The following is a 26,799-nucleotide window of genomic DNA, read 5'->3' on the forward strand; positions in this document are numbered from 1 at the left end:
TGTTGTAAGATTTTTTCCTTTATTATTGATTTTCACTGGGTTTATTGTTGCATGCCTTGGTGCAGTTTGCTTTGTGTTTATCCTGCTTGAAATTTGTTGAGTTTATCCTGCTTGAAATTTGTTGAGCTTACTGAATTTGTGAGTTTATATTCTTCTCATTTCAAGAATTTCTCAGCAATATTTCTTCAAGCATTTTTCTTTTCTGTCCTCTTCCTCTCTCTTCCTGGGAATTACACACTGTTACATCCTGCTAAAGGTAGCATTGCCTCTGTACATTTTTTCAGTCTTTTTCTCTTTGAGCTTTAGTTTGGATAGTTTCTATTGCTCTGTCTCAGGTTCATTGGTCCTTTATTCTGCAGTGTGATTCAGTTAATTTTCAGTAACAAATACTGTGCTTTTCAGCTATGGAAATTCTGTTTGATCCTTTAATTTTATATTTTTTATTTCTGTCTTCAATATGTTCACATTTTTCTTTGTGTCTTTGAGCATATTTTAAAGAGCTTAAGAGTCTTGTTCACTAATTCTATGCCTGTCATTTTAAGGTCTGTTTCTGTTTATCTGTTTTTTTTCCCCCAGTTACAGGACATACTTTCTTGCTTCTTTGCAAGTCTAGTAATTTTTATTTGGTGTTGGACAGTGTGATATAACATTGTCAAATGTCTAAATATTATTGTCCTTTAAAAAGTATTGAATTTAATTTTGGCTAGCAGGTTACTTGCAAATAAGCTTCATTCTTTTGAGGCTTGTTTTGAAGCATTCTTATCTAGCATTCTATACTCTAAAGTTAGAGAAGCCCTACTCATTCGTATGTGTGACCTTTCTGGATTCTCTACCGAGTACCCCAAGTGTTCAGTGAAATCCCTCTCCTCTGTCTAGTTGAATCTTTTGTATCCCAGCTCTGTGGGAGCCCCTGTGGTTGTTAGATTATAGTTCCGTAGTGGTTCTGTTCCCGGTTCTTCTCTCCAGTTTTCTGCCTTACAAATTTTAGCTTTCTCAGCTTCTCCAACCTCTGGTCTTTGTCTCCTGAACTAAATAGGACTTAAGTTCTCTGCTTTGTTTTCCTCAAATATTGCTGGATATAGCAGAAAGATGGAGAAGTAGTGTTCACTTCTTTCATTTCAGTTATCATACCCCTGTTTGTCTGTTGTCCATTGTCTGAAAAGAGATGGGAAGCTTAGTCAAGTGCCAGTTATTTTGTTGTAACTGTAAACCATATAGTCACTATATTTAAACTTCTGGGTTGTGGAGAGAATTATACTAAAATAGACTAAGTTATGGCAAATTTGCAATGAAGTATGTTTCATGGCTAATAGAGTACCACATCTTATAGTCTTTCTAGCCCTCATCTGTTTAGTTGTAAAGTCATTTCATATTTTATACATGCAATATTTACTCAGTGTCGAGCAGTTCCATTGCAGATACTTGTGACACAATTGACTGCCAATGTTAACTGTTGATAGTGTACTGTGTTTATATACCAGCATCTAATATGCTTATGTTTCATAGTACATTTTAAGGAGGCCTAAACATACTTAGTGAAAAATTCTAAAAATTGCTCTCAGCTGCCTATGTTTAGAAAAGTAAATACATTTTGAAGCAATTTAAAATAAACTGTTTCAGGTTATTACTAATGGCAAACACTCTATTGTCAGGTCTTTAGGAATGAGGTGGAAAACTTTATTAATTATAAAATCTTATAGAAAACTTGGAAATTATAAAATGGTTCAAAGAAAGTTAAAATGAACAATGTTATATTTTGGTATGTTTCCTTTCAGTCCATTCTTTATGCAAATACAGATATGCACCTTTTTAACAAATTGGGACCATGTTATTTAAAAACATTATATGTCTTGATTATTTTTTCCCTTCACATTTTTTATATTTTGCTGTGTCCTTAAATATTTGCTGAAAGTATCAATTTAAATAAATATGTCAAATTTACTTTATTTCTTCTTTTTCTATTATAAATAATACTGCAATGAGTATTTTCCTGTGTTTTCCTTTAGATTTTGGAAAACTTATTGTACATTTCTAGATCAAGGGATATGGATTTTGAAACTTTTTTGTTAATTACATTAATACGTATTTAGTGTAAAGATTTTGAAGCATAAAGGAAAAACAAATATTTGAATATTTGTATCTGTCTTTTTGCTCACATCTGGTTTATTTTTACTAGACTTTAGAATTTTATGTCCTTTTAATATATATGCTTTGAGCTTTATTCTGTTTTATTACTTTTTCTTGAAAATAATTCTTTTGGTGATTGCATAATATTCTAGCCTGAGAATATAACTTACTGTGCATTTATATTGTCTGATATCTGGGTTAGTTTTAGTTTTTCTACTGGAAATACATTTTTTAAATGTCCTTTGGCCATTTTGCTAAGGAAATGTGGCTTTATTTTTTGAGAGAATCTTTATGTATTGATGTGAGTCTTAGTCAAATGTGATGAATTATTTCTGAGTTATTTACATTTTTTTGGTATGGTTTTTCATTTTTTTTTTTTGTAAAACTTTTATATAAGTGTATCTTTTTCTTTGAATACTTTCTCTTTTTTTATATTTAAAAACATCTTTCCTCTTCTGAAAATCAGTTAATATTTGTCTATATGGTTTTTAATCCAGTCTTAGTAGGATTTATTTTATATTGTGATACATGATGTGATGAAATAAGAATCTTAACTTTTTACCCTAGCACCATTTAAACAGATGATTAGTTAGTGAGGTCATTTTGTATTCTAAGATACAGATTCTAAGTTCTTTACAGAATCAATTTCTTTTTTACTAGGATTGACTAAATCCTATGAGTAATCCTTGAGTAAAAACAGAGCTTGACATTCAACAAACCTGTAGTTAAACTTGAACACTAGTCCCCCAAAGGTATACATTTGGCATTACAGTTGTATTCCTGATACAGTCCAACCTCTGATGGAAAGGAGAGAGTGATCATGGTGTTGGTTGAGGTGGGGGCATCTGAAAGGTAGAGGTGGATGCCTGATTACAAGACTACTGTGGTCCAGTTTTATTCATCAGTGCCTAGCATAGTGCTGAGTACATTAGAGGTATTTTGATGTGTTTGTTTAATAACTGAGCTTCACCCTCAACACACCTCCCAGGGCACCAACCCTGCTTTCCTGAGAGTGTAACAGGGAAGAGCAAAATCTGACTCTGTGTTAGATCTGTTTCTTTTACTTTAACCTTTGCTTTTCATTGCTTTCATTATTATAATCATACATAATGACCTGCCTCAGAGAACCCTGCCCCTCTGCCTGAATGTTAAACTAAAGTGCCTTTGTTCAGCTCACAGGGAGACAGTCTGACCCTGCCCACCTGTGAATGGAGAGAAAGCATGAGAAAGAAAGGTTCTGATGTCTTTTATGTGATTTATAAAATGTTTGGCTGTTTTTGAATGTAAACAAAAGCTAATGGCAGTTAGAATGACTAAATGCCTTTCAATTAAGGGAAGTTATTTTTGTCTTCATGTAGTAAACTACTTTCATGATAGAGTTATTAATCTTTATCTTTTAAGCAGTGGTTTAACCTTGGTCTTGCATTAGTATTACCTAGAGATCTTTTCAAAATTCTTATGCCCAAGCCAATACCCCCAAATGATTAAATCAGAATATCTGAGGATGTGGCCCAGGCATTAGTACTTTATCTGTTAATTCTAGTGTACAGCTAAAGTTGAGAACCACTGCTCTAAGAGTGTGGATAAAGAAAATATGAAGTGATATGCCCCCAAACTCTCCAAATGTCTTAGTCAATTCAGGCTGCTATAAGAAAGTACCATAGACTGAGTGGTTTGTAAATAGCAGAAATTTACATCTCATAGTTCTGGAGGCTGGAAGTCTGAGATCTCAGGGTACCAGTGTGGTGTCAGGTTCTAGTGAGGACCCTCTTCCAGGTTGCAGACAGCCGATTTCTTGTATACGTGGTGGAGAGCAAAAAGAGGAAGCAAGTTCTCTTATGACTCTTATAAGGGCACTAATCCCATTCATGAGGGCTCCATTTCATGACATATAATCCTGATTACTTCCCAAAGGCCTCACCTCTTAATACCATTACATTTTGAGGTAGATTTCAACATATGATTTTGTAGGGGACACAAGCATTTTAGTCCATAGCATCGAGGAAGTAAAGTTGCTTCTTTATTAAATGCTGAATGGAAGCAGACCTTAGAATTGGCTGGCACTTTCTAAAAAAGTTCAGGTGGGGAGATTCTGTAGTCTATTATGATAGACTTTTTCAATATTTAAATAATCTGGACAAAAGTGTTCCTCCTGTCTTTATTCTATTTTATAATATAATCCTATTTTGTTCTGTAATCAATGCAGACAAGAGACAAAAGCTCTTCTGTGTTCTTTTTTAGGACTCTGAAATTCATGATGGGTTAAAAATATAAGTAAATCTCTGTTAGCACAAGAACATTTTTAGTGTTTAATGTTTTTCTAGCTTCAAAAAAGGATATATACTAACTGTATGAGTTTTCATTACCATAATACTCCTCTAGGTGAAAAAGATAGACTTCATGGATATACTCTGTTGTCAGAAATTTTTTTAAGGCAATGAAAAAATATGAAAAGCATAGAGACATATTTCGGTCTCAAAATAAAGGACTTGTCAAAGTTAAATATCTTTAATGATATAATAGTCATTCAACAAATATTTATTGACTGCCTCCTAGGTGTACTGCTCTTGGCTATAGCAGTGAAAAAGACAGATGAAGTTGCTATTTTCTTGAGACTTATATTTTAGTTGAAAAGACTGGCAGTATATAATTTGACTAGAAAATAATAAATAATAAATTTAATATTATCATTAATACTATTAAAAAATGAAGTCAAGGTGATGGGGGTAGACCATGACAGAGAGGAGGAGGGTTCATAGGGTCAAAAAGTACTGCTCTAAGGAATGACAAATTTAAATAGAAACCTGAATGTTCAGAAGAAACTAGGCATTTGAAAATCTTAGTGAATTCCAGGCAGAGGGATCTGTAATTGTAAATTTCTGGGGTATGCCTCTACAGTTAATGTTTGTTTGTTTGTTTGTTTGTTTCGGGGTACGCGGACCTCTCACTGTTGCGGCCTCTCCCTTTGCGGAGCACAGGCTCCGGACGCGCAGGCTCAGCGGCCATGGCTCACGGGCCCAGCCGCTCCGCGGCCATCTTCCCGGACCAGGGCACAAACCCATGTCCCCTGCATCGGCAGGCGGACTCTCAACCACTGTGCCACCAGGGAAGCCCTACAGTTAATGTTTTGAAGGGGATTAGAAGAGGTAAAATTAATGAGGATATTTATATAAGGTAATGGAAATTGAGAAAGTGTTTTCTTCAGGTAAATAGATGACTTCTTGCTGAAAAGTGCCTGTGAGCCTATTTCTTTGTCCTGCTGGAGTTCCCCCCGCCCCGGCTTTTTTTTTCCTCCCACTTTGTTTGTCTCCCTCTCTTTCTACCCCCCCTCTTCCTGCCCTACCAACATGCATGGGCAGAGGCAGGCTACATTTTTTAGCGACCTACAGGGGAAGGGCCCGGGGCAAGTGTGGAAATAATTTCTATAGCTGTGATATAATTGCTGATGTCCTGTTGCCATAATTTGAGGCAAATGGAGCCATGAATAGAAGGAGATATGTTGGGAAGAGAATGGGGAATTTTTAGAATGTACTATAGCTACTTTCTCTTGGATTTGCTCACAGGAAGTAAGAGTTTGTTAAGATTTTTGATATCAGACTCTTCAAATTCTTATATATCTTTTTATGTAAGTTTTAGGTCACCTTCCTTAGCTAGTATATTTTACCTTCACAGTTTTAAAACTTTGTAATTTGTTTTGTTCCTGACTCATCTCATTTATTATGTAATTCATTGGAGAATGTATTTAGGTATCATTTTGGGAAAGGATGGCTTTGATTTTGTTGGGGGATATGTGGTGGGGGCCGGATATCCAGTGAAAGGAATTTTATAATTTTGGTTTAATCTCCTTTGTGATTTGGGTCGAAGCTGTAGTATGCTAAAGTAAATTACCTTAATTTTTTTTCTTTCTCTGATATTAGACTATTTATACTAAGGACTTACGTCTGAAGTTATTAATTATAAATCATGTGCCTTTCAACATTCAAATTGTCTTTTTTCTTTTACAAAAATATGGATTTGGGATGAGATTTTGCATATGCATATATTTCAAAGCCATTTTGCCAGCATATCTTATAGACAACTTAGTCACATTTCTTAGGAAGTCTTGAGCTTTTGAGTGTCAAGTAGACATATTCTTAAATAATCTAACGTTTTATCAAATGGAACATAGTGCCCATAGCTATTCAGTTAATTTGTTGGGTGTACATTTGCAATGCAACAAATGGGATTTTCATTTGCAAAGAGAAACTAAAGTAAATGATGTGTTTGGGTAATTTAAGGAGTTCGGTGTATAGACTTAAATATTTTATTGCTAATTAAATAATAATTTATATTACTTTATTATCATGACTCTATGTAATGGATCAAAGTCAGTGATATTTTAGTAAAACTGTTCTGCTCCATTGAATGTTTATTTAAAGCAAATGAATGCTCATGTACAATTATTAAGTAGATGCAGTGACCATGTTTCAGTTTGCTTGGGACAATTCTAGTCTATATTTGTTTTCCTGGGGTAATTTCAAAAATGTGTTGATTTAGATTATACATATGGATATCTAAGGTGAATGATGGCAGTAATATAAGGCTGAGGGTGGGTACTTTGGTTCATACATGGTTTTTCCTGATATTTTTAGGTTTTGTACCACTGGATAATAGAAGCTGAATGTAAAGTATACTAACACACTTGAATACCCCACGTCAAAGAATAAATAATATATTTAATGTGATTCTCATTCACCTGAATTTCTTTGTCTTGGCTTAGTTTGGCTAAATGTTCTTTCTTGACAGTGCTGTAACAGGATTCTCTTTTCTTTTAAAAGTTAAGACATATTTCTTTATTTGTGGTGCTCTGATTAGAGTTGCTTAAGCTTTGAGTGGAATGTCCCCAGTCCTATTTTTTCCCTAAGTCATATTATTTTTAATGTGCTATTTTGCAGAATGTGAGGTTTGTCAGGATGCATTTATTGTGTTATAGCACAATTGTCTATGCCATAAACATTGCATAAACCTTGATTTCCATAATGTAAATGGTATTTACTATATGACTATAGGAATATAAGACTTCAGTGGTATTTGCATAATAACTGCTTTTCCATCTTCTACCACAAGAACCCTTCTTACTGTGGGTAGGATATATTAGCAACACAAGAGCTAACAACTATTTCAGAGCTGCTCAGTTTAGAGTGTTTGTTGGGGAGTTGGAGGCTAAAAGGGTGCTATTCAGAATGCATCCTGATTTCTTGATAACCAGCAGACAAATAGAACATTTTAGTTAGAGAATGCTTACAAAGCTCTTTCTGAAAATTGAATGTATTAGTTTCTTTCAAACATTTTAAATGTAGTAAATAAAATATGCTATGTCTGTGACATTAGATGTGTGAAGTGCTATGGTAGAAATAGATTAGTAAAGACATAGATCCTACCAACCAGGAGTTACTGATCTCATAATTAAGACTCACATCCAAATTAATTAGCTAAGAAAATCTAGTGAGTTGAATTGGCCATGAAGATTCTTTTAATAATGTAAACAATAATTAATTTTTAATCTTTGTAATTTAAGATATTTAAATTTCATATTTGCGTTAACTCACTGCAAAATAGTCCTGTTCCGAGGATGGAAACAAAACTTTTGTGGAAACACTATGTGACGCAAACTGCATGCCTGCTACTTCTCATCTGCCAGCAGACAACAAAATCAGTGAATTTAAAAAGTAAGATTTCATTGGGGAAACCAAGATAGGACAAAGTTTGAGATTTTTTTCCCAGGCATGTATTTTCATGATTGTGACTTTATGTATGTATAGTAAAATTATTCCAGAGTAAGAGTTACTTAATGACAGCTTGCAAAGAGCAGTATAATTTCCAGGGGCCATTTGAGTAATTTTGTGAACTTTTTATCAGGTCATGCCAAAAAATCCTCACAAACTTAGTTAGGTAGAACTCTTAGTGTATTTCAGTCCTTTGAAATGGTTCTTGAGGTCGGTGCTAAGCAAGGAATCTAGTTACTTGATAATAGCTACTTAAGTATAAACTTTAGAATATAGAGGATCTACTTAAATGTCTACTTACTTTATGAAGTAATTTTGAAAAATATTGATTCTTGTCCACGCTAACATTTTATGAAATAATTTTATTCATTATTCTTCACATATACCTTGACATACATGTCTTTAACACAATGTTTTGGGTCATTAGCACAGCTTGCCAAAATACATCTTTCTTTCAGTTTAAGATTAGTGAGATAAAGTACTTTCACAGCTGTCTATAATGATTGTATCTAAAGCCACAAACACCTATTCTTATAGCTTAAGACAGTTGGGGTTTTCATTTTTCCTCTATGTAGCTATCTATTCTTGATTGCTACAGTGAAATCATTTACTAAGTAGTTTAAAATGTGCTCTTTGAAAGGTTTCTTTATAATAACATCCATCCAGCATTTAGAATTGAAGACTGGGAATAAATTTTTAACCTTGTTATATTTCTTTGCCTTAAAAAAATTACCATGTGAATTTTGTATATATTTATATCTTAGTCTTGCACTGTTTTGGACTAATGTGTCTTCCCCAAACATGGAAGCATGACAAGGTGATTGCCCGTTTTCTGAAGCATTTTTTGGTGTGGGTGGAGGAGGGTAAGCATTGCTTTACCCTTTATTTGGTTGTATAGTCTATTTGGCTTCTATATATAAATTCAGATTTTAAGGACTCATTTCTATGCAAAATACAATTAATTTTTAAATTAAAAGGTATCTTTTTGTAAGTTCATTGAGATTGATAATACAAATGTTCTAAAGCCTCACCTACGAAAGGGTTACCGTTTTTTCTAGTTTCAGTATTTTAAAATTTAGTGAAAATCACAAGCGAGCAGAAGTAGTGTCTTTATTCTTATTACATGGCATAAAAAATGTACCTCCTTTTAAATACTACCTCGACTCAAATGAAGTAAAATTAATGGATAAAGAAAAGTATTTATTAAAATAGGTAGCAGTGATCTGTTCCAGTTATTACTGAAATTTATCAAATATGGTACATAAATACTTAGGAATTTAAGTGAGAAAGTATCTAGTGTCCTAATGCTGCTGCTCACCATTGTTTGATATGCCAAGAATATTCTTTTTTTTAGATCTTACCCAAATATTGGAAATTATTCATTCAGCAATTATTTTATTGAGTGACTACTGTGTTCTTAGAGCTTTGGTTACATAAGTCACTGAAATATAATAATTTTTCCTACCTTGGGACATTGTAAAGACTTTGGCATTGCTTTAAGTGAAATGGGAGCCATTGGCCAGTTTTTAACAAAAGAGTCATAAATCTGATTTACATTTTAAAAGGAATTGGAATACTTAGAAATCTGACTTTTAATTATTTGTGCTTGATTAAGTTTTAGGTTTTCTATATATATTATTTATTTAAATTATATATATATATATAAAACCTAAAACATATATAATTTAGATAGGGTTCAATCATTTATTTGGATGATAGTCTGTCCCTTCCTCTGTTGCTGTCCATTGTAGAGTATTATCTCTGAGCAGTGGAGCCAGTGAGACAGTGAAGATAGTAAAGGCAAGGCTCTGTATGTTCCTCTGAGAAAAAATACAGGAGGAAGAAGAGCTTTCTTTTCTTGGAGATGGGGAAAAGAGTACAGAAAGATATCAATTTAAGATATGTTTAATTGAGGTGTCTGTAGCACATCCAGGAAGAGATATCAAACAGTTTAGATAAAATAGAACTGAAGCTGAACAGAGAAGTCTATTTGGGAGAGATAAATATTTGAAAATTATCAGTGGAAACTGATATTTTAAATTATCAGTTAAAACGTGTTTATAGATGACGTTACCTTGTTAACTTACCTAACTTAAACATAACTTAAACAAACAAAAAGACTCAAGATGAAACAAAGGGGACATATTAGTATTTAAATGAGTTAGTCAAGGAAGAGAAGCTCAGAAGGTCGTGATTATAAAATACTTGAGATGGTGGGCACATTTATTTGTGAATTGGTCGGGAAAGAAATGATTCAGAAGGGAACAGATAGACTGAACAAAAGAGGAAAGGTTTAGGATCCTAGAATGCAGTTAAATACAGATTTAATAGATAATAACAAAATAATAGAATTATAGAGGCTAGATATTAAAATGTAAAACTTCAGAGTTAGAAAAAGGTGTAAATGTTCAATGTATAACCATGAAATAGGTTATCATTGATTAGGTGATGTTTAAGATCCTTTCCACCTTCAAAAATTTAGGATTCTTAGAATGGAGCATTCTTTTTTGTTGTTGTTGTTAAATATAAAAGAAATATTGATACTAGAAATCTTTCTTTTTAATTGACTTTTAACCTTCTCATTTGATGTTTATTGAGTAGTAAAATTTTATCATTTTTAAGCATACAGCTTTGGTACAGTATGACTTTCTGTCAATTATCATTCCATTAACTTTATTTTAAATTCCTATAAAACTTCAAAAATATTTTGACTTTGATTAAAAAATTCTGTGTTCTCTGACTAATAGAATTAAACTAAAAATAAAAAATAGAAAGATCTCTGGAAAACCCCCAAATATCTAGAAATTAAATAACATACCTTAAAAACAATACATAGGTCAAAGAGGAAGCCACATGGAAAATTAGAAAATATTTTGAATTGAATGAAATAAATCAGAATTTGTGGTATGCAGCTAAAGCAATGCTTAGAGGGAAATTTATAACATTAAATGCTTATATTACAAAAGAGTAAAGTCAGCGACCTCAAGCTCTACATTAAGAAATTGAAGGACTTCCCTGGTGGTGCAGTGGTTAAGAATCCACCTGCCAATGCAGGGGACATGGGTTCGAGCCCTGGTCTGGGAAGATCCCACATGCCATGGAGCAACTAAGCCCATGCACCACAACTACTGAGCCTGCTCTCTAGAGCCTGCGAGCCACAACTACTGAGTCCACATGCCATAACTACTGAAACCCATGCACTTAGAGCCCATGCTCCGAAACAAGAGAAGCCATCACGATGAGAAGCCCGCACACCACAGCAAAGAACAGCCCCCACTCGACGCAACTAGAGAAAGTCTGCACGCAGCAATGAAGACCCAATGCAACCAGAAATAATTAATTAATTAACTAAAAATTTTAAAAAAAGAAATTGGAAAAAGAAGAGCAAATTAAACCAAAGCAGGCAGAATGCAAGCAATAATAAACATAACAGTAGAATATAAATTAACATAAATAAACATAATAGTAGAAATTAATGAAATTGAAAATAAAAACAACAAAGAAAATAGAACTGAAAGTTGGAAGTAGGTTATTTGAAAGAATCATTAAAAGTGATTGAGAGAAAGAGAGAAAAGACAAGCTATCCCACCCATATACATTAAAAGGTTAATAAGGGAGTATTATGAATTACTTTGCCAGCTAATTTAACTTAGATGAAATGAACAATTCTGTGAAAAACACAAAATATCAAATTTCACTCAAGATAAATAAATAACCAGAATAATATTATATCTAACAGAGAAATAGTATTTCTAATTAAAAACCCTCCAGCAAAGAAAACTCCACATCTGAATGGCTTCATCTGTGAATTATATGAAACATTAAAGGAAGACATAGTTCAAATTCTGCAGAAACTTTACTAGAAAATAGATGATGAGGAGTCACTTCCCAACTCATAAGACCTGCATTATTACCCTAATACCAAAACTCAAGTGCAGGTATTATAAGAAAAGAAAATTATAGACCAATATGCAATGAACCTAGATGTAAAATCCTAACAAAATATTAGCAAACAGAATCTAGCAATATATAAACAAGATTATACATCATGAACAAATGGTGTATATTCTAGGAATGCAAAGTTGATTTAACATTTGCTAATCAATCAGTGTAATTCACTACATTTATATACTTAAGAAAAATTATTTTATAATCTCACTATATATACAGAAAGAATTTGGCAAAATTCAACATGCATTGTTGAAAAAATTTTCAGCAAAATTTTCAGAGAATTCTTGTGTTTGCTGAGAATTTTTTTAACCTCATAAAGGGTATTTATGAAAAACCTGGAACTAATGTCATACTTAATGGTGAGAATGAACGGTTTTCCCCTAAGGTTGAGAACAAGGCAGAGTGGCCCATTCTCATCATTCCTACTCAACATAGTGCTAGAGATCCTAGTCAAGTAAGTTTAAAAAAACTTTTATTCAGCAATAAAAAGGAATGAACTGCTAACGCATACTGTAGGGTAGATGAATCTTAAAGGCATTGTGCATTTGTGAAAGAAGCTGCACTCAAAGCTCTGGATGATTCCATTTCATTCTGTAAAAGAGAAAGTGAAAGTAACAGAAAATATGATTGCTAGGGGCAGAGGGTAATGGTAAGAGATTGCCTATAAAGGAATAAGAGAAATTTTTGAATATAAGAAATATTGTCTATCTTGTTTATGGTGGCAGTTACATAACTAGTTGTCAAAATTCACAGATTTATACAACTAAAAATGGGTGAATATATTCAAAATTATACTTCAATAAACCTGACTTTCAAAAAAATTTAATTGGGTACAGAAGGAAAAAGAATGAAGGGAAAGAATATAATATTCTCCTGATTTTTCTTCTCTTGGGAAACCAAGCAGTTGCTTTAACTGAATCTTACAATGACTGATTTTGATGCCAAGACTTTTTTCATTCATTTAAAAATAATTGGGTTGCATGTGCATTTCAGACTGAATTACATATACCAGCAAGTTAAGCCTATATACCTCAAAATAATACAAATTATTAAGGTAGTTGTTTTGGAATTTTTGTTAGAAATATGGAAATAAGTTATTCTTGATATTTTTCTTTGAAGATCTAAAGGTTGTTTTTAAATTATTTGCGAAGATTACACAATAGGAAACTACATGGTCTTTTTTGTTGTTTTTAAAGGTAAGCAATATAGAAGGGTACAGACAAGTAAAAATGTAAAATTCTCTCACTGATTTCACTCTTTGATTACACTGTTAATTGCTTGGGTTTATATATCTTGAAATTTTTTGTTTGTGTTCTTGTACACATACATTTTTTTTAAAAATCAACTTAAGCAGACGCATACCACGCCTGCTTTACTGAGGCATTTTTCACCTGATGTAATGTTGATATCTTTCTACATCAGTATTCATGTATTTATTCAGGAAATAATTTTATGTTTACAACTCTGTTCTAGTTGCAAAGGACAGAGCAAGGAACAAAATATGGTCCTTGCCTAAGTGAATTTATATTCAAGTAAGAAGAAGATAATAAACAAGTTGGGGGGAAAATGTCACTATTGTTAAGTTTCATAAAGACAAATAATGAAGTGTAAAGAGATGAAAAGTGAAGGGACAGAATGAGCAGGATATGGACCTTAGATAGTCGTGGTGTAGGCTTTTATATGTAAACCTACTTTATTCTTTAGATGGTTATTTATTATTTCATAGTATAATTTATTTAACTTATTCTGTTGATGGGCATATGGATTACTTAGATTTTTTTCTGTTATAATCAATACTTTAATGAACATCCTTGTACATATTTTTTTGCTTAGATGTGCAAGTATTTCTGTACACTAAATTCTTAGAAGGAAAACTGCAGTTTTAAATGTCTATTATAGATTCTGCCAAATTATTCTCCAAAATAGGCATTATCTGTCAATGGATAAAAAATAATACCACATTTTAATTTGTATTTACCTGATTCCCAGTGAAGTTGAGCGTATTTATTGGTCATTTGTTATGTCTTGTATAAATTGCCTACTCATATCATTTTGCCCATTGCGGGATTTGCCTTTTTCTTACTGAAATTTTAGGATTTCTTTATAATTCTGTTTATAATATACTCATCATATTTTATAACATTTTCTCCTAACCTGTCAATTGTCTTACTTTATGGAATCTTTGGATTTTTTATTTTTATACTGTCAAAGTCTATCAGTCTTTTCCTTCCTAGCTTCCAGGTTTTGTGTCTTTCCAGAAAAGCCTTCTTATAGTAATTTAGTCTCTTATATTTTCTTCTACTACTTCTTTAGTTTTATTTATGTTTCTAGTAGATTTTAATTCATCTGGAATTTTTAGAATATATATTCTGTGGTTGGGACCTAACTAATTTTTTCAGTTTTGTAACCATTCTCCCGAAATAATTTATTGAACTATATGTCTTTTTTTTCCACTGACTTGATATACAATCTCTATCATATTTTAGAAGTCCAAAATATATTTGTTCTGGATTTAATACTCCATTGTTTTGATGATTGTCATTTTATATTTGACATCTGGTAGGGCACCCCTCCCCATTGTCTTTTTCAAAAAAAATTTGGCAATTTCTGTGTATTTTCTCTTCCAGATGAACTTTAGAATCAACATGTCAAGTTCCATTAAAAATCCCTTTGGGATTTTGATTGGAAGTGCATTGAATTTACAGATTAATTTGGGGAGAATTGACATCTTTACACTATTGAATCTTCCCATCCAGGAACATGGTATGCCTCTCCATTTCTTCAGGTGTTCTTTTATGTCCTTTAGTAAAGTTTTATCGTTTTTTTTCATGTAGGTCTTACATTTTTCTTGTTAGGTTTACTCCTGGGTATTTTGCAGTTTTTGTTGTTATTGTGAATTACATCTTTTCTTCCATTTTGCACTTTATTTTTCAATTGGTTATTGCTACTATATAGGAAATCTATTGATTTTTGTATGTTGATCTTACCATTTACTTAATTTTCAATTGATTCTCTTGAAATTTCTAGAAGGATTATTATGTTTTCTGCAAATGATGGCATTTTGTTGTTTCCTTTTTTCAGTATTTACTTTTCTGTTTTGTTTTTTTGTTCGTTTTATTTTGTTTTCTGGTCTTATTGCATTGGTTAGGTTTCCAGATCTGTTCCCTACTAGTTCTGATTTGGGCATCTTTTCTGATTTAAATGGAATGCTTCTAATTTTTAAACTTCTACATTTATATATGCCTTAGATTTCTGATAGAATACATTGTCAAGAACAAAAGTGTCCTTCTTGGCTTACCAGGTATTTCCATGGTAATAGATTTTGTGTTTTATCATGTGTTTTTGTTGAGATGATACATTATTCTTTTCACCTCTAACATTTTAATGTAGTGAATTACATTAATACATTGACCTAATATTGGTAATGGTGTTTCTCATTTTTAGTATTTATTCAGCAAGTATTTGGATACTTGCAATATCAGATATTGCATTGTGCCAGGAACTTTGCCACAAACTTGGTGATAGTGCTAAGTCTGAATGGTTCCTCTCTTTTTTATATGGAGAAGAGAGATAATAAGCAAGTACCCAAGGACAAGATAATTTTAGACTGTGGTAGTACTGTGGAGGAAATAAAGAGAATGATATGGTAGAGAGATGAGGAGAGTACCTCCTTTGATATTATCATCTGAGAAGGTAAAATATAAACTAAGACCTGAAGAATGATGAAAGCATTGGGAAAAGCATTCCAGGTAGGGGAAGATCACACATTAATTGTATTTCTTAATGTCTTCTTGGTCCCCTTTCATATATGTGTGTGCTATACTTTTTACACAACTGCTGAATTTTCTAATGGTGTTTTATTTAAGTTTTTGTTTTGTTTAGGTTTTTTTTTTCTGTTTAGGTTTGCTAATAGGGTTATTTATGCTTATGAGCTAGGGAGTTTCACCATCTGATTTCTGGACTTCGTAAATAAGATAATAATGTTCTGTTCCTTCTGAAAGGACTACCCTTAAGATTTCTTCTATGGATATATTCTATTACATTTCTACCTTTCCTTGAGGTAATTTTGATGATTTCTTTTCTTAGAAAACCATCCATTTTGTTTAGACTTTCACATTTATTGATGTATAGTTGTGCTCAGTTTTCTCCTTATAATTTTTTCTTTCTCTGATTTTCTGTAATCAGACTTGTCAAAGGCTTGTTTCTTTCTTGTAAGACTTACCCAAGAAGCAATTTTTGGGTTTATTAATTACTTTTGTATCTCTCTGAATTTCTTCATTTCTATATTTATCACTATAAATTACATTGATCTATTTTGATTTGTATTTTATTTTTGAAGCTTTTTATGTATTTTAAACCTTTCTTGTGCTCTTCTGAATACATTTATGCTCTAAATTTTTCTTTAAGGATTGCTATGACCAAATTCCATTGGAAATAATATGCTCACAATTTTAATTTTCTTTTCCTCCGTATTCTGAGAGTTCATGAGTAGGCTTTTTTTCTTTTCTTTTTAAATTTTCAAGTACAGTGTTATTCTTTTATTGATAATATTTAGTTTCTTTTAGCTTAATGGACCAAGAATGTAATTAATTTAAAAATGTATTAAAAAAATCTGTTCAGATTTTCCTTTGCTTAAGATAGGATCAGGTCTATTTTACTATGAAATATAAATGTAGTTCATTAATTCTATTTCTGAATTGTCCATATCTTTGCATAATCTACTTGATTTCCTCATTTTCTGAGAAAGGTGTGTGCAAAGTTTCCCACTAAGTTGTGTGAATTTTCAAGTTGCTTAAATTTCCAGTATTTTTACTTTATATGTTTCTGTTATATTGTTAGGGTACATAGAAGTTGAGCTATCACACAGTCCTGGTGTATTGTATCTATTATTATTATGAAATGTTTTTTTCTATACAATGCTTTTTGCCTTGAATTCTTCTTTGACTGATATTAATAATGGCACCTTTGGGATTGCTTTTTCACACCTGTTTTCAACTTTTATGACAAAAAATTTAGATCTCTCTCGTAATAGCATATAGTTGAGTTTTTTCCTTTTTTTTTTTTTATCCTAATCTAAAAATAAGAGGAATTATCCCATTCACTTTTATATTAACTTGGTCTTTTGGTCTTTGTTCTTTTTCCTAACATTGAAGATTATGGCGAAGATGTATTTTCTTATTATCCTACACCCCAACCGCTTGTCTTTAACTGAATTGGAGTTTTTAAAATTCTATTTCCTTCCCAGTTTGAAAAATATGTTTTCTTCCTGTTCTTCAGCAGGCATTGGATTGAATTAAACACTGTTTGTAACTAGTTGCTCCCTTTCCCTTAACATAGGCTTTTGACATTATTTCATTCAAACTTGACTTTACTATTTTTTAAATAATTTGAAATTATAGTAATATATTTGTTTTAATATGCTTTTACTTTTTTAACTTTAAGGAATTTTTTATTAACAACTACCTGAAATGTTAATGAAAGATTATATTCTACTAATTTCTTTTCTAACTCCTTAGTCTTATGATTCCAAGGCTGTCTTTTTCTTGGATTCATTTTTGTTGTCAAGGCATACATTCTCTAAATTGAGAAATGTTTGTGGTTTTTAAATTTTCAGAGTGCTTACATCTCTAAAAAATTACCTTGTTCTACAGTTTAGACTTTTTAGAAATAATTGTGCTTCATTTCTTTTCATTGCAAATTGTCTTCTAGCATCTAGTTTTGTATTTGGAAAGTCTAACATCAATCTGATTTTTAATTCTCTTATTAACAACACCCCCCTGGAATCTTTCTAGACTTTATATCCTTGGAATTCTCAAATTTTACCAGGTCATGACTCTGTGTGTAGGTGTGTAATCTGTATGTGTGTGTATATCTGCATGTGCATTTTAATGCCATCTTACATGAAATTGTTTTATTTTGAGGCTCTTTTTATAATTGATGAATAATGATAAATAGCAGAAGTAGGCTAAATTTATAATTAAATTACATTGTATTATTGATATCGAACTTAAGGAAACCCTTGAAATAATCTATAACTAACTCTGTTAGCAAAAAATCTACTTAAAAACTCTAGATTTGAGAATTCCATACAATTTTTACTTATTTTAAACATTAATAATTTGTTCACTTTATAAAGTTTATAATTAATGTCAAAAATTTCATAGTGTATTGATGATTTAATACTGAGTTGTTGCAGGCAGGTAAGTACTTTGAAGCGTAAGAAAGGTCGTCATGTCTTGTATTAGCTCTGTGAGAACAGTGCTGTGTTTTGCAGTATATCACTGATGCTTAGCACATTCCTAGATCTTAACTAAAATTTATTAGATGGATCGATGAGTATGAATGAAAGAATATAGGTATAAATCAGTGTTTTCTTAACGAATAGACTTCTGAAAGCTAAATTTATTTTAGTCAGGTTCACTTTAGTTTTATTTGCTTTAATCTCAGGATACCAATACCATAATGTCAGACTATTAATTGATACTCTTTTTACAAGAACTTTAACTGGGCTTTTATTTTATTTTCTTATTTTATTTTAATGTATACGTAAATCAGTGTTCAGGGACTCCACTAGTACAGAAAAATTATACCCCAAATGTATTAATTTTGGAATAATTTACTCTTTATTAAGAGTTGCAGTATTTTAGCTGAATTTTACCCTATTTAAGACTATAGAGTGGGATGAATTGGGAGACTGGGATTCACATATATACACTAATATGTATAAAATAGATAACTAATGAGAACCTGCTGTACGACACAGGGAACTCTACTTCACTGTGCTGTGCAGTAGAAACTAATACAACATTGTAAAACAACTATACCCCCCCCACCAAAAAAAAGACTATAAAAAATACAGAGCAAATAAATTTTTATTAGATTTTAGGACCATGTACAGAAGAAAATAATTATGTACAGAAGAAAATAATTATGATGACTATGATGATGACTATTTCTTATAATAAATATGTGTTTGTATTCAAAGAACTTGGAAGAACACATACCATATTTTTCTGGGCTTGTTTGAGAGACATAGAATTTATTCAATCAGTGTTATAAAATTATCATAGATTCAAATTAATCTCTTTTTTAATATTTACCTTTCTATATACAGCCTTTTAGGATTATTATCATCTTAAAGTTCAGATTACCAGCTTGACAGTCAATGATAAGTGGAGGATGGTTTCCAGAACAACAAAAGCAGTAATAAATTGGTGGATAGTGATGAGATGGGAGGATGGGGAGTGTTAAAGGTCAAGAAATCCAAATTCTGTAGTTGCTAGCTTTCTTGTTTTTTAAAGTATGTTTACTCTGGAGGACTGACCCTTTTTCCTATCCCCACCTTGCATAATCTTTCATTTGATATATTGATCAAATGATTGATAATTCCTAATTGGTTTCTTTGTCTCTGTTGTCCTGTCTATCCAAAACCATCTTCCACGTGGCCTCTATCCTTCTAGAACGCTGAGTATTTATTTTAATGCTTAAACCCTTCAGTAAGCTACCATATAAATTCTGAACTTCTCAGCATGATACTGAAAGACCCCATCTTACTTAAGCATTATTCTTTTTACTATTTTCATACAGAATTGTCTTTTCCTTCCTCTGTACAATCACTGTATTAGTATCTATTTTGTACTGTTTTCCAATCTTGTTTGATATAGTTAGCTATTTGTACATAGAGTTGCCTTTCTATATTTATATTTGTGGAAGGCATTGATTATTAAAAAAAATCATTTTGGATTACCATTCTCCTGTGGCTGTCCTACTGCTTTGCACATAGTATGTAATTGGCAGTGAACATTTGTTAAATTGACTGGAGTTTGTATATATGATGTCTAGTTAATCAGAATATACAGTATCCTTATTCTTTGGAGTGAATACCAGTTTATTACACTACCAAATGGACTGCTCTTCTCTTATATAGCAGTGATAATACATTTGTTCTGAAGAGGAGTTAGTTTGAAATGTTATGCTAATTTTCACAGTTGGTCCAAATGACGCTACATTTCCACATTTTCATGTGACTTTGTGTTTTGAGTATACAAGGATTCGGAATACCATTAATAGCATAAACAAATTCATTCAGCTCTGATCATTGTTAAAAGACCTTGCTTTTTGTTGTTAAGCATTTGTGTTGTTTATTTTGGGGAGAAAGTAAAAAATACTTTTTTTGAATTTTATTTTTTTTTATATACAGCAGGTTCTTATTAGTTATCTGTTTTATACATATTAGTGTATACATGTCAATCCCAATCTCCCAATTCATCCCACCACCACCCCACCACCACTTTCCCGCCTTGGTGTCCATACGTTTGTTCTCTACATCTGTGTCTCCATTTCTGCCCTGCAAACCGGTTAAAAAATACTTTGTTAATCGAATAGTATTACCATTAAATAATTTTTTTAAACAAAAGCAACCTCTGCAGTAAAACATCACCTTTAATCTTTAAAAACTAAAAGGATTTAATGTGCACAAAAATATAGAGACTAGTAAAATAAAGCCTCTATAAATCTCTTTTTCAGATCACTATTATCAAGAATTTGCCACACCACTTTGTTTTAAATTCCTGACAGTATTTCTGTATACTACAATATGCATCTCTAAAAGATAAGGGCATTTTCTTACCTAACCAGAGTAATTCCTTTATACTATTTAATGCACAGTTCATATTCAGATTTCTTCATTTTCCTTGAAAATTTCAAATAAGGTCTATATTATTTTGATGGTTATGTCTCTGGAATTTCTTTAATTTAGAACAGTTCTTCCCTTTTACTGTCTCTCTCTCTCTCTCTTTTAAAACATGTTCTAGATTTTAGTTTAGTCTATGTGCTTCTGTTTAACTCAGTGGTTCCCAGTTTCCCACCCCCAGGGGTTTTTTTTGTTTTTTCCTCCAGGGGGACATTTGGCAATGTCTGGAGATATTTTTAGTATCACAACCTGTGATAGGGTTGCTACTGGCATCTAGTGGGTAGAGGCCAGGGATGCTGTTGAACATCCTGAAGTGTATATATAGGACAGCTCCCAACAACAAAGAATTATCTGGCTCAAAATGTCAATGGTGCCAAGATTGAGGAGCCCTGATTTAACTTTTTCCTGATATTTGCCTTAATAATTTTTATAAACTGGAAGTTATTTCAGGGAGGCAAGAGTACTTCATAGGAGGTACTGTATATTTTATGTTGCATAAATCAGGGGCGTATAATGTTTAGTTGTCTCACTTTTAGTAATTAAACATTGGGTTCAGGTATTAGCAGCTTTACCCCTTAAATATAGAATTTAAAGTCAGCTTTCCTAGAGCAGAATCAAGCAACAGCTTCTTTTTCTGGTGGAAAGAATATTGAACTTGTTAATTGGATAACTGATCTCTTGGTGTTAGATATTTAGAAACTTCTATTTATATAAGGATCTTGTGCTTCTGTTTTCTCATCTGTAGCAATGAATTGAACCTGGTGATCTCTAAGACCCTTGCATTTTGATGGTTCTTTGTATTAGACAAGAATTTGATGCACAAACACCATTTCATAAAATATCCAGCTTGTCAAAACAGCACATCCAAAATAGTTTGGATATAACTTAAATTGTCATGCTTTGAATATTGATAACTTTGACAGATTATTTCCCTTACGGATGAATAAACTTAATAAGGACATCCCTTTCCTTCTGTCTCTCCCCTCTTCAGGAAAGTTATTTATACATTTCATTTAAGGAAAATGTTTCAGAATATTTATGTGAATTTCTTATTCAGACCATTTTTAATGCTCCAGAACTTGGCCATTATTCAAAATGAATTTTTTTCTATAGAAATAATATGATAAAAATGAGTTAGGTTTCAATGGGAGAATGCATTTTAGTTTTTAATCTGAATTTCCTCAACTAAGGACATGTTAAAGAGGTATATGCCCATAACTTAGTTGACATTTGAATAAAGGATTACTTATTTTTGTATTTTTATAAGACTGCATCTCCTTATATCAGTCTCTCTACTTGTTCTGTAATGTAGCACAAGAATCTTTCCAGGTGGGAAAAGAGGAATTGGTGTTAAAGGAGGAAGTCCTCTTCTGCTTCCTCTTCAGAACTCCTATGGCTCTTTTTTTTTTTCCTCTCTTCATCTTATGCACTTTCTACCTTGTATTATTGTTATTGTATACTTTTACTCTCACATTAAAGAAATAAGCTCCTAGGTAGTAGGCTTAATTTTACACATCTCATGGTAGTAAACAGCAGTATCTCTTGTACAAAGACTGTTTGTAATAAAAGTGTTTAATAAATCAATGAAGATAGCATTTTGCCCTACCTGCTACCTACTATTTGATTTTTCTATATCTATAAAATATACCTTTAGGGCTTCCCTGGTGGCACAGTGGTTGAGAGTCCGCCTGCCGATGCAGGGGACACGGGTTCGTGCCCCGGTCCGGGAAGATCCCACATGCCGCGGAGTGGCTGGGCCCGTGAGCCATGGCCGCTGAGCCTGCACATCCAGAGCCTGTGCTCCGCAACGGGAGAGGCCACAACAGTGAGAGGCCCACGTACCGCAAAAAAAAAAAAAAAAAAAAAAAAAAAAAAAATATATATATATATATATATATATATATATATATACCTTTAAATTTATTTTTTGTAACTACCTCTCCCTTCTCCAAATACACTGCAACCTTTTAGAATCTGAAAGGGAAGGGTCCCCAGATCATCTTTTATTTATTCAAGAGTTATTTGAGTCCTGACAATGTGATGAGCATAGTTCTAGTTGCTGTATATATATCAGTGCTCCAAACAAAGTGCCTATTTCCATGGAGTTTAGAAAGACAGTAAATATATATAATAAATCATGTGAAAAATTCATGAAAAAATTATGCAGAATAAGCATCTAGAGATGGCTGAGAGACTTGCTTAGGTCTCACAGGTAGTAGATGAAGCAGTAATGGTACCTAGGTCTTTAGATCCTAACAGTATCCTTGAAATTAGTTTATTCTTCATTAATCTTAAACTGGGGGGGTGGGAGAGAATATAATAGACATCCATTCCTATTCTTTTCTTTCATCCTAATGTCTTTTTAAAAATCTATATATAGTATTTCCTAGTCATTTGAATCTACTGATTTTTAAGTTATCAAGTTTTTCACATATCAAGAATAGTGGGCTTTAAAAATCAATATGAAAACTTTTATGGATGGGAATTCCCTGGCGGTCCAGTGGTTAGGACTGCGGGCTTTCACTGCTGAGGGCACGGGTTGGATCTCTGATCAGCGATCTAAGATCCCACAAGTTGTGCTGCGCTGCCAAAAAAAAAGAACTTTTATGGAGATGTTTTAAATCAATAAGAAAACATATTTCTTCTGCACTTAGTATCCCTCATGAAAAGATTGAGATGCATTTTTCTTAGTAAATTTTCACCGAACTTAGTTAAGATACAATGTGGCATAAGGGGACTTGTGTCAGCAAATCACTTTTGATTGAAATTTAATACCTTCTGTGATCTAACTTGTAGCTTTCTGACTTTTCTTATAGTAAACCCTGTATTCTAGCATATAGAAATTTGATGCTTGTCTACCAGTGCTACATTCCTTCTTCTTTTTTCTTATACCAGTTAGTTATTTTGGTCAAAATCCTTTCATATTCTTTCTGCATGCATTGTCTCCTTTAAACAGTTTTAGTACCTTTGATCTGTACTTTTGGTTTGGCACTTTGCACTGCTCTTTGATATCTTTTGTTTTCTAAAACCTTAATCTGAAACATTATTTAATTTTTCACCTGTTCATTTTAACCTGTGTTCATTTTTCCATGATTATTTCCTCTCTCGTTTGTTTTTTTTTTTTTTTTTTTTTCTTCTCCCATTGGATTGAAAAATTGTAGATATTCTAACAGAGAAAACTTCATTGGGATGCAACTTTTTCTCTAGAAAGACTCATCGTCTGGACCATGGTTAAAGATAGGAGGACATAGTTTTTACCATGCTATAATATTGAATCACATGTGTCTATGACCAAACCATGCTGAAAATTCCCCTTCCTAATGTATAACACTTAGGCTTTCACTACTGCCTTTAAAAATAAAGTTTAAAAAACATTATTGTTTTTTTCTTAACTCCCTCCTATCATATAGATTTTTAAGGTTAATATATAGCAAAATTTTTGAAAATTTTCAAATATTTACAGAGATTATTTTCAGAGTATTCTGTGTCTATTTATATTTGAAATATTAGAAATCTGAAATGTTATTTCATATTAAACTGCATTAGCTTAATGGAAATTTAGAAAGAAACATATTATTTCCCCCTGAATTTAACATTCAATATTAAATATGTATTGATTAAATATAGGATTTATGCCTGGTTGCTAGACAGGTGACTTTTAAAGATGGAACAATAGAGTTTCTGATGTTATGTTGGTTAAGAATTTATTTCTGAAGTTTTTAAATCTTATTTCTGACAGCTAGATACTAGGCATGAGGGTAATTGTGTTCTAGGTTATTAATAACTTTTATATCTATTTTAGTTATTACAGTGTTAGAAGTACTTTAGACTTGTGAAATAAATTTCACCTGATCATGTTAGTGATATTTTATATAATAATTATCAACTTTTTATCAGCAAACTGTAAAGAATTATATCTTTATACCTATTTGTAAGTAGCACTATGACAAGGGATGTCAAAACAAAACTTTTCCCCATGTCTTCAGAGTTGCTATTTTCTAATTCTTTACATTTATTTTAATTGAATCTGGTATATGTTACTGTATCAGTGGTTCTCAGTGTATGGTCTGCAGCCCTCTCAAGTTCCCAGAAACCATTTCAGGATGTTCAAGAGGTCAAAAATGTTTTCATCACAATACTAATATGTTATTTGCCTTTTTACTGGGTTGATATTTGCACTAATGATACAAAAGCAATGGTAGGTAAAACTGCTGGCCTCTTAAGGCCATGGCACCAAATTGTGCTAGTATCATTGTAGTTATCACTGCCATATACTCACAGTTAAAAAAATAAAATGAAAAGTCAGTTTCATCTGAAGAATAATCTTGATAGAGCAATAAGTATTAATTTTTTGAAATTTCCACTTTTGAATACAGGTCCTTTTAATGTTATTGTGTGACAAAATGGGAAGAACACATAAAGCACTTATGCATATGAAAGTATGGTGGTGTTTGAGGGAAAAGCACTTGGGCTTTTTTGAGATGTGAGGTGAATTGTCCACTTTTTTTTCATGAAATGTCTTTTTTGCTGGAAAAATATAAAAGACAGACACACTATGCCTATCAAACTCGGGCATTTGGCAAATGTTCTCAGAAATGATCGAAGTGAGCCTATTACTTTAAGGGAAACAATCAACAGTATTTGTCACCAATGATAAAATTAAGCTTTCAAGCACAAACTAGAATTTTGGAAATTTTATTTGCCTGGGCTTGACAGCATTCCAGTACTTAAAAACTTTTGTAATGAAACCAGTAGTGATACTAATGTTTTGATTTTTTGATATTGTAGTTTGATTTCAAATACAGTAAATATTAATAAATATAACCCTTATATGAAGTCCTTGGGAGCAGCACAGTACTTTATAAGTGTATAAAGGTGTCCTGAGAACAAAAGATTTAAGAACACCTAATTTAGGTCCTCTACCAGAGTCAAAGGTTTCATGTCTAAGTATTAGCCTCATAACCTCTCCCACCCACTACCCTTCCCCCATGAAATTAGAATAGAAAAGAATACATATGATTTCAGTAAGAAAAGAAAATAGACTACATATGATATGAATAATACATTCTTAAATTATTCTACAAATGTAATTTTCTCCTTTAAACTGGGCTTATCTATCTCATTGAAATTATTCAGGATTGCATTGTATTTATCATTGATTTTGATGTTAAAATATTTTTCTCTTCTCTTCCTTTTTCTTCTGTTTATTTCTCTTCCCACTTTCCTTTTGTCCTTTCATTCCTCCCTTTCTTCTTTTTTTTGGTATTTATTTTCTAGGTGGAGTCTTTCATTTTGGATCAGGATGATTTGGAAAATCCAATGCTGGAAACGGCTTCCAAGTTACTCTTGTCAGGTACTGCTGATGGTGCAGACCTCAGGACAGTAGATCCAGAAACACAAGCTAGACTGGAAGCTTTACTAGAAGCTGCAGGTAAGTCTGCAAACTCTACATATATAATAAGCCTAATTGTCCGAAGTTCTACATAACTCTTAAAAACTCCAGTGATTATAAATGTCTGATGTTGGATATTTAGTATAAGACTATTCATAAAGGTTAATGGATTACTTTCTAGAGCATAACATGCAACATTTCATATAAGCATAGTTTCATTACCAGAATAAAATTGACAGGTTGTTGTAAACCTTATAAACAGAGACTTCTTTTTTTATTTTATTTTTTTTTTGCTTCATTGGGTCTTCGTTGCTGCGCATGGGCTCTCTCGAGTTGCGGCGAGCAGGGCTACTGTGTTGCGGTGTGCGGGCTTCTCATTGCGGTGGCTTCTCTTGTTGCGGAGCACGAGCTCTAGGCGCGTGGGCTTCAGTAGTTGTGGCACATGGGCTCAGTAGTTGTGGCTGATGGACTCTAGAGCACAGGCTCAGTAGTTGTGGTGCACAGGCTTAGTTGCTCCGTGGCATGTGGGATCTTCCTGGACCACGGCTCGAACCTGTGTCCCCTGCATTGACAGGCAGATTCTTAACCACTGCGCCACCAGGGAAGTCCAAACAGAGGCTTCTTATACAGTTAGTTTTCATTAGTCCTGAATTCCATCTTTGCAAATTCACCTACTTTATAAAATGTATTTATACCCCCAAATTATAGTGCTGTCTCAGTCTTTCATAGAAATGCACAGAATGGTGAAAATTTTGAGTTGTTCTGCATGCATGTTTTCCGCTGAGGTGATGCTCTCTGCCTTCTTGTTTCAGCTCTCATACTGTAAACAAGTGTCCTTTCCATGGTCTACTTAGTGCCACATTTTCCACATT

At 32.5% G+C, this 26,799-nt stretch overlaps 1 protein-coding gene across 5 annotated transcripts in view; it reads left to right on the top strand.

The window, feature by feature from the left end:
- Positions 1-26,799, top strand: part of ANKRD17 (ankyrin repeat domain 17) — a gene marked incomplete at its 5' end in the record, with an annotated part of 161,996 nt that overhangs the window by 48,249 nt on the left and 86,948 nt on the right. For all 5 annotated transcript variants that reach the window (XM_079712392.1, XM_079712393.1, XM_079712395.1 and 2 more), the window contains one exon: positions 25,813-25,966. In XM_079712392.1, the coding sequence (XP_079568518.1) occupies positions 25,813-25,966 (154 nt within the window). The remainder of the gene's footprint in view (positions 1-25,812; positions 25,967-26,799) is intronic.

This window comes from Hyperoodon ampullatus, assembly GCF_949752795.1.
Source record: "Hyperoodon ampullatus genome assembly, chromosome: 1".
NCBI lineage: Eukaryota > Metazoa > Chordata > Mammalia > Artiodactyla > Ziphiidae > Hyperoodon > Hyperoodon ampullatus.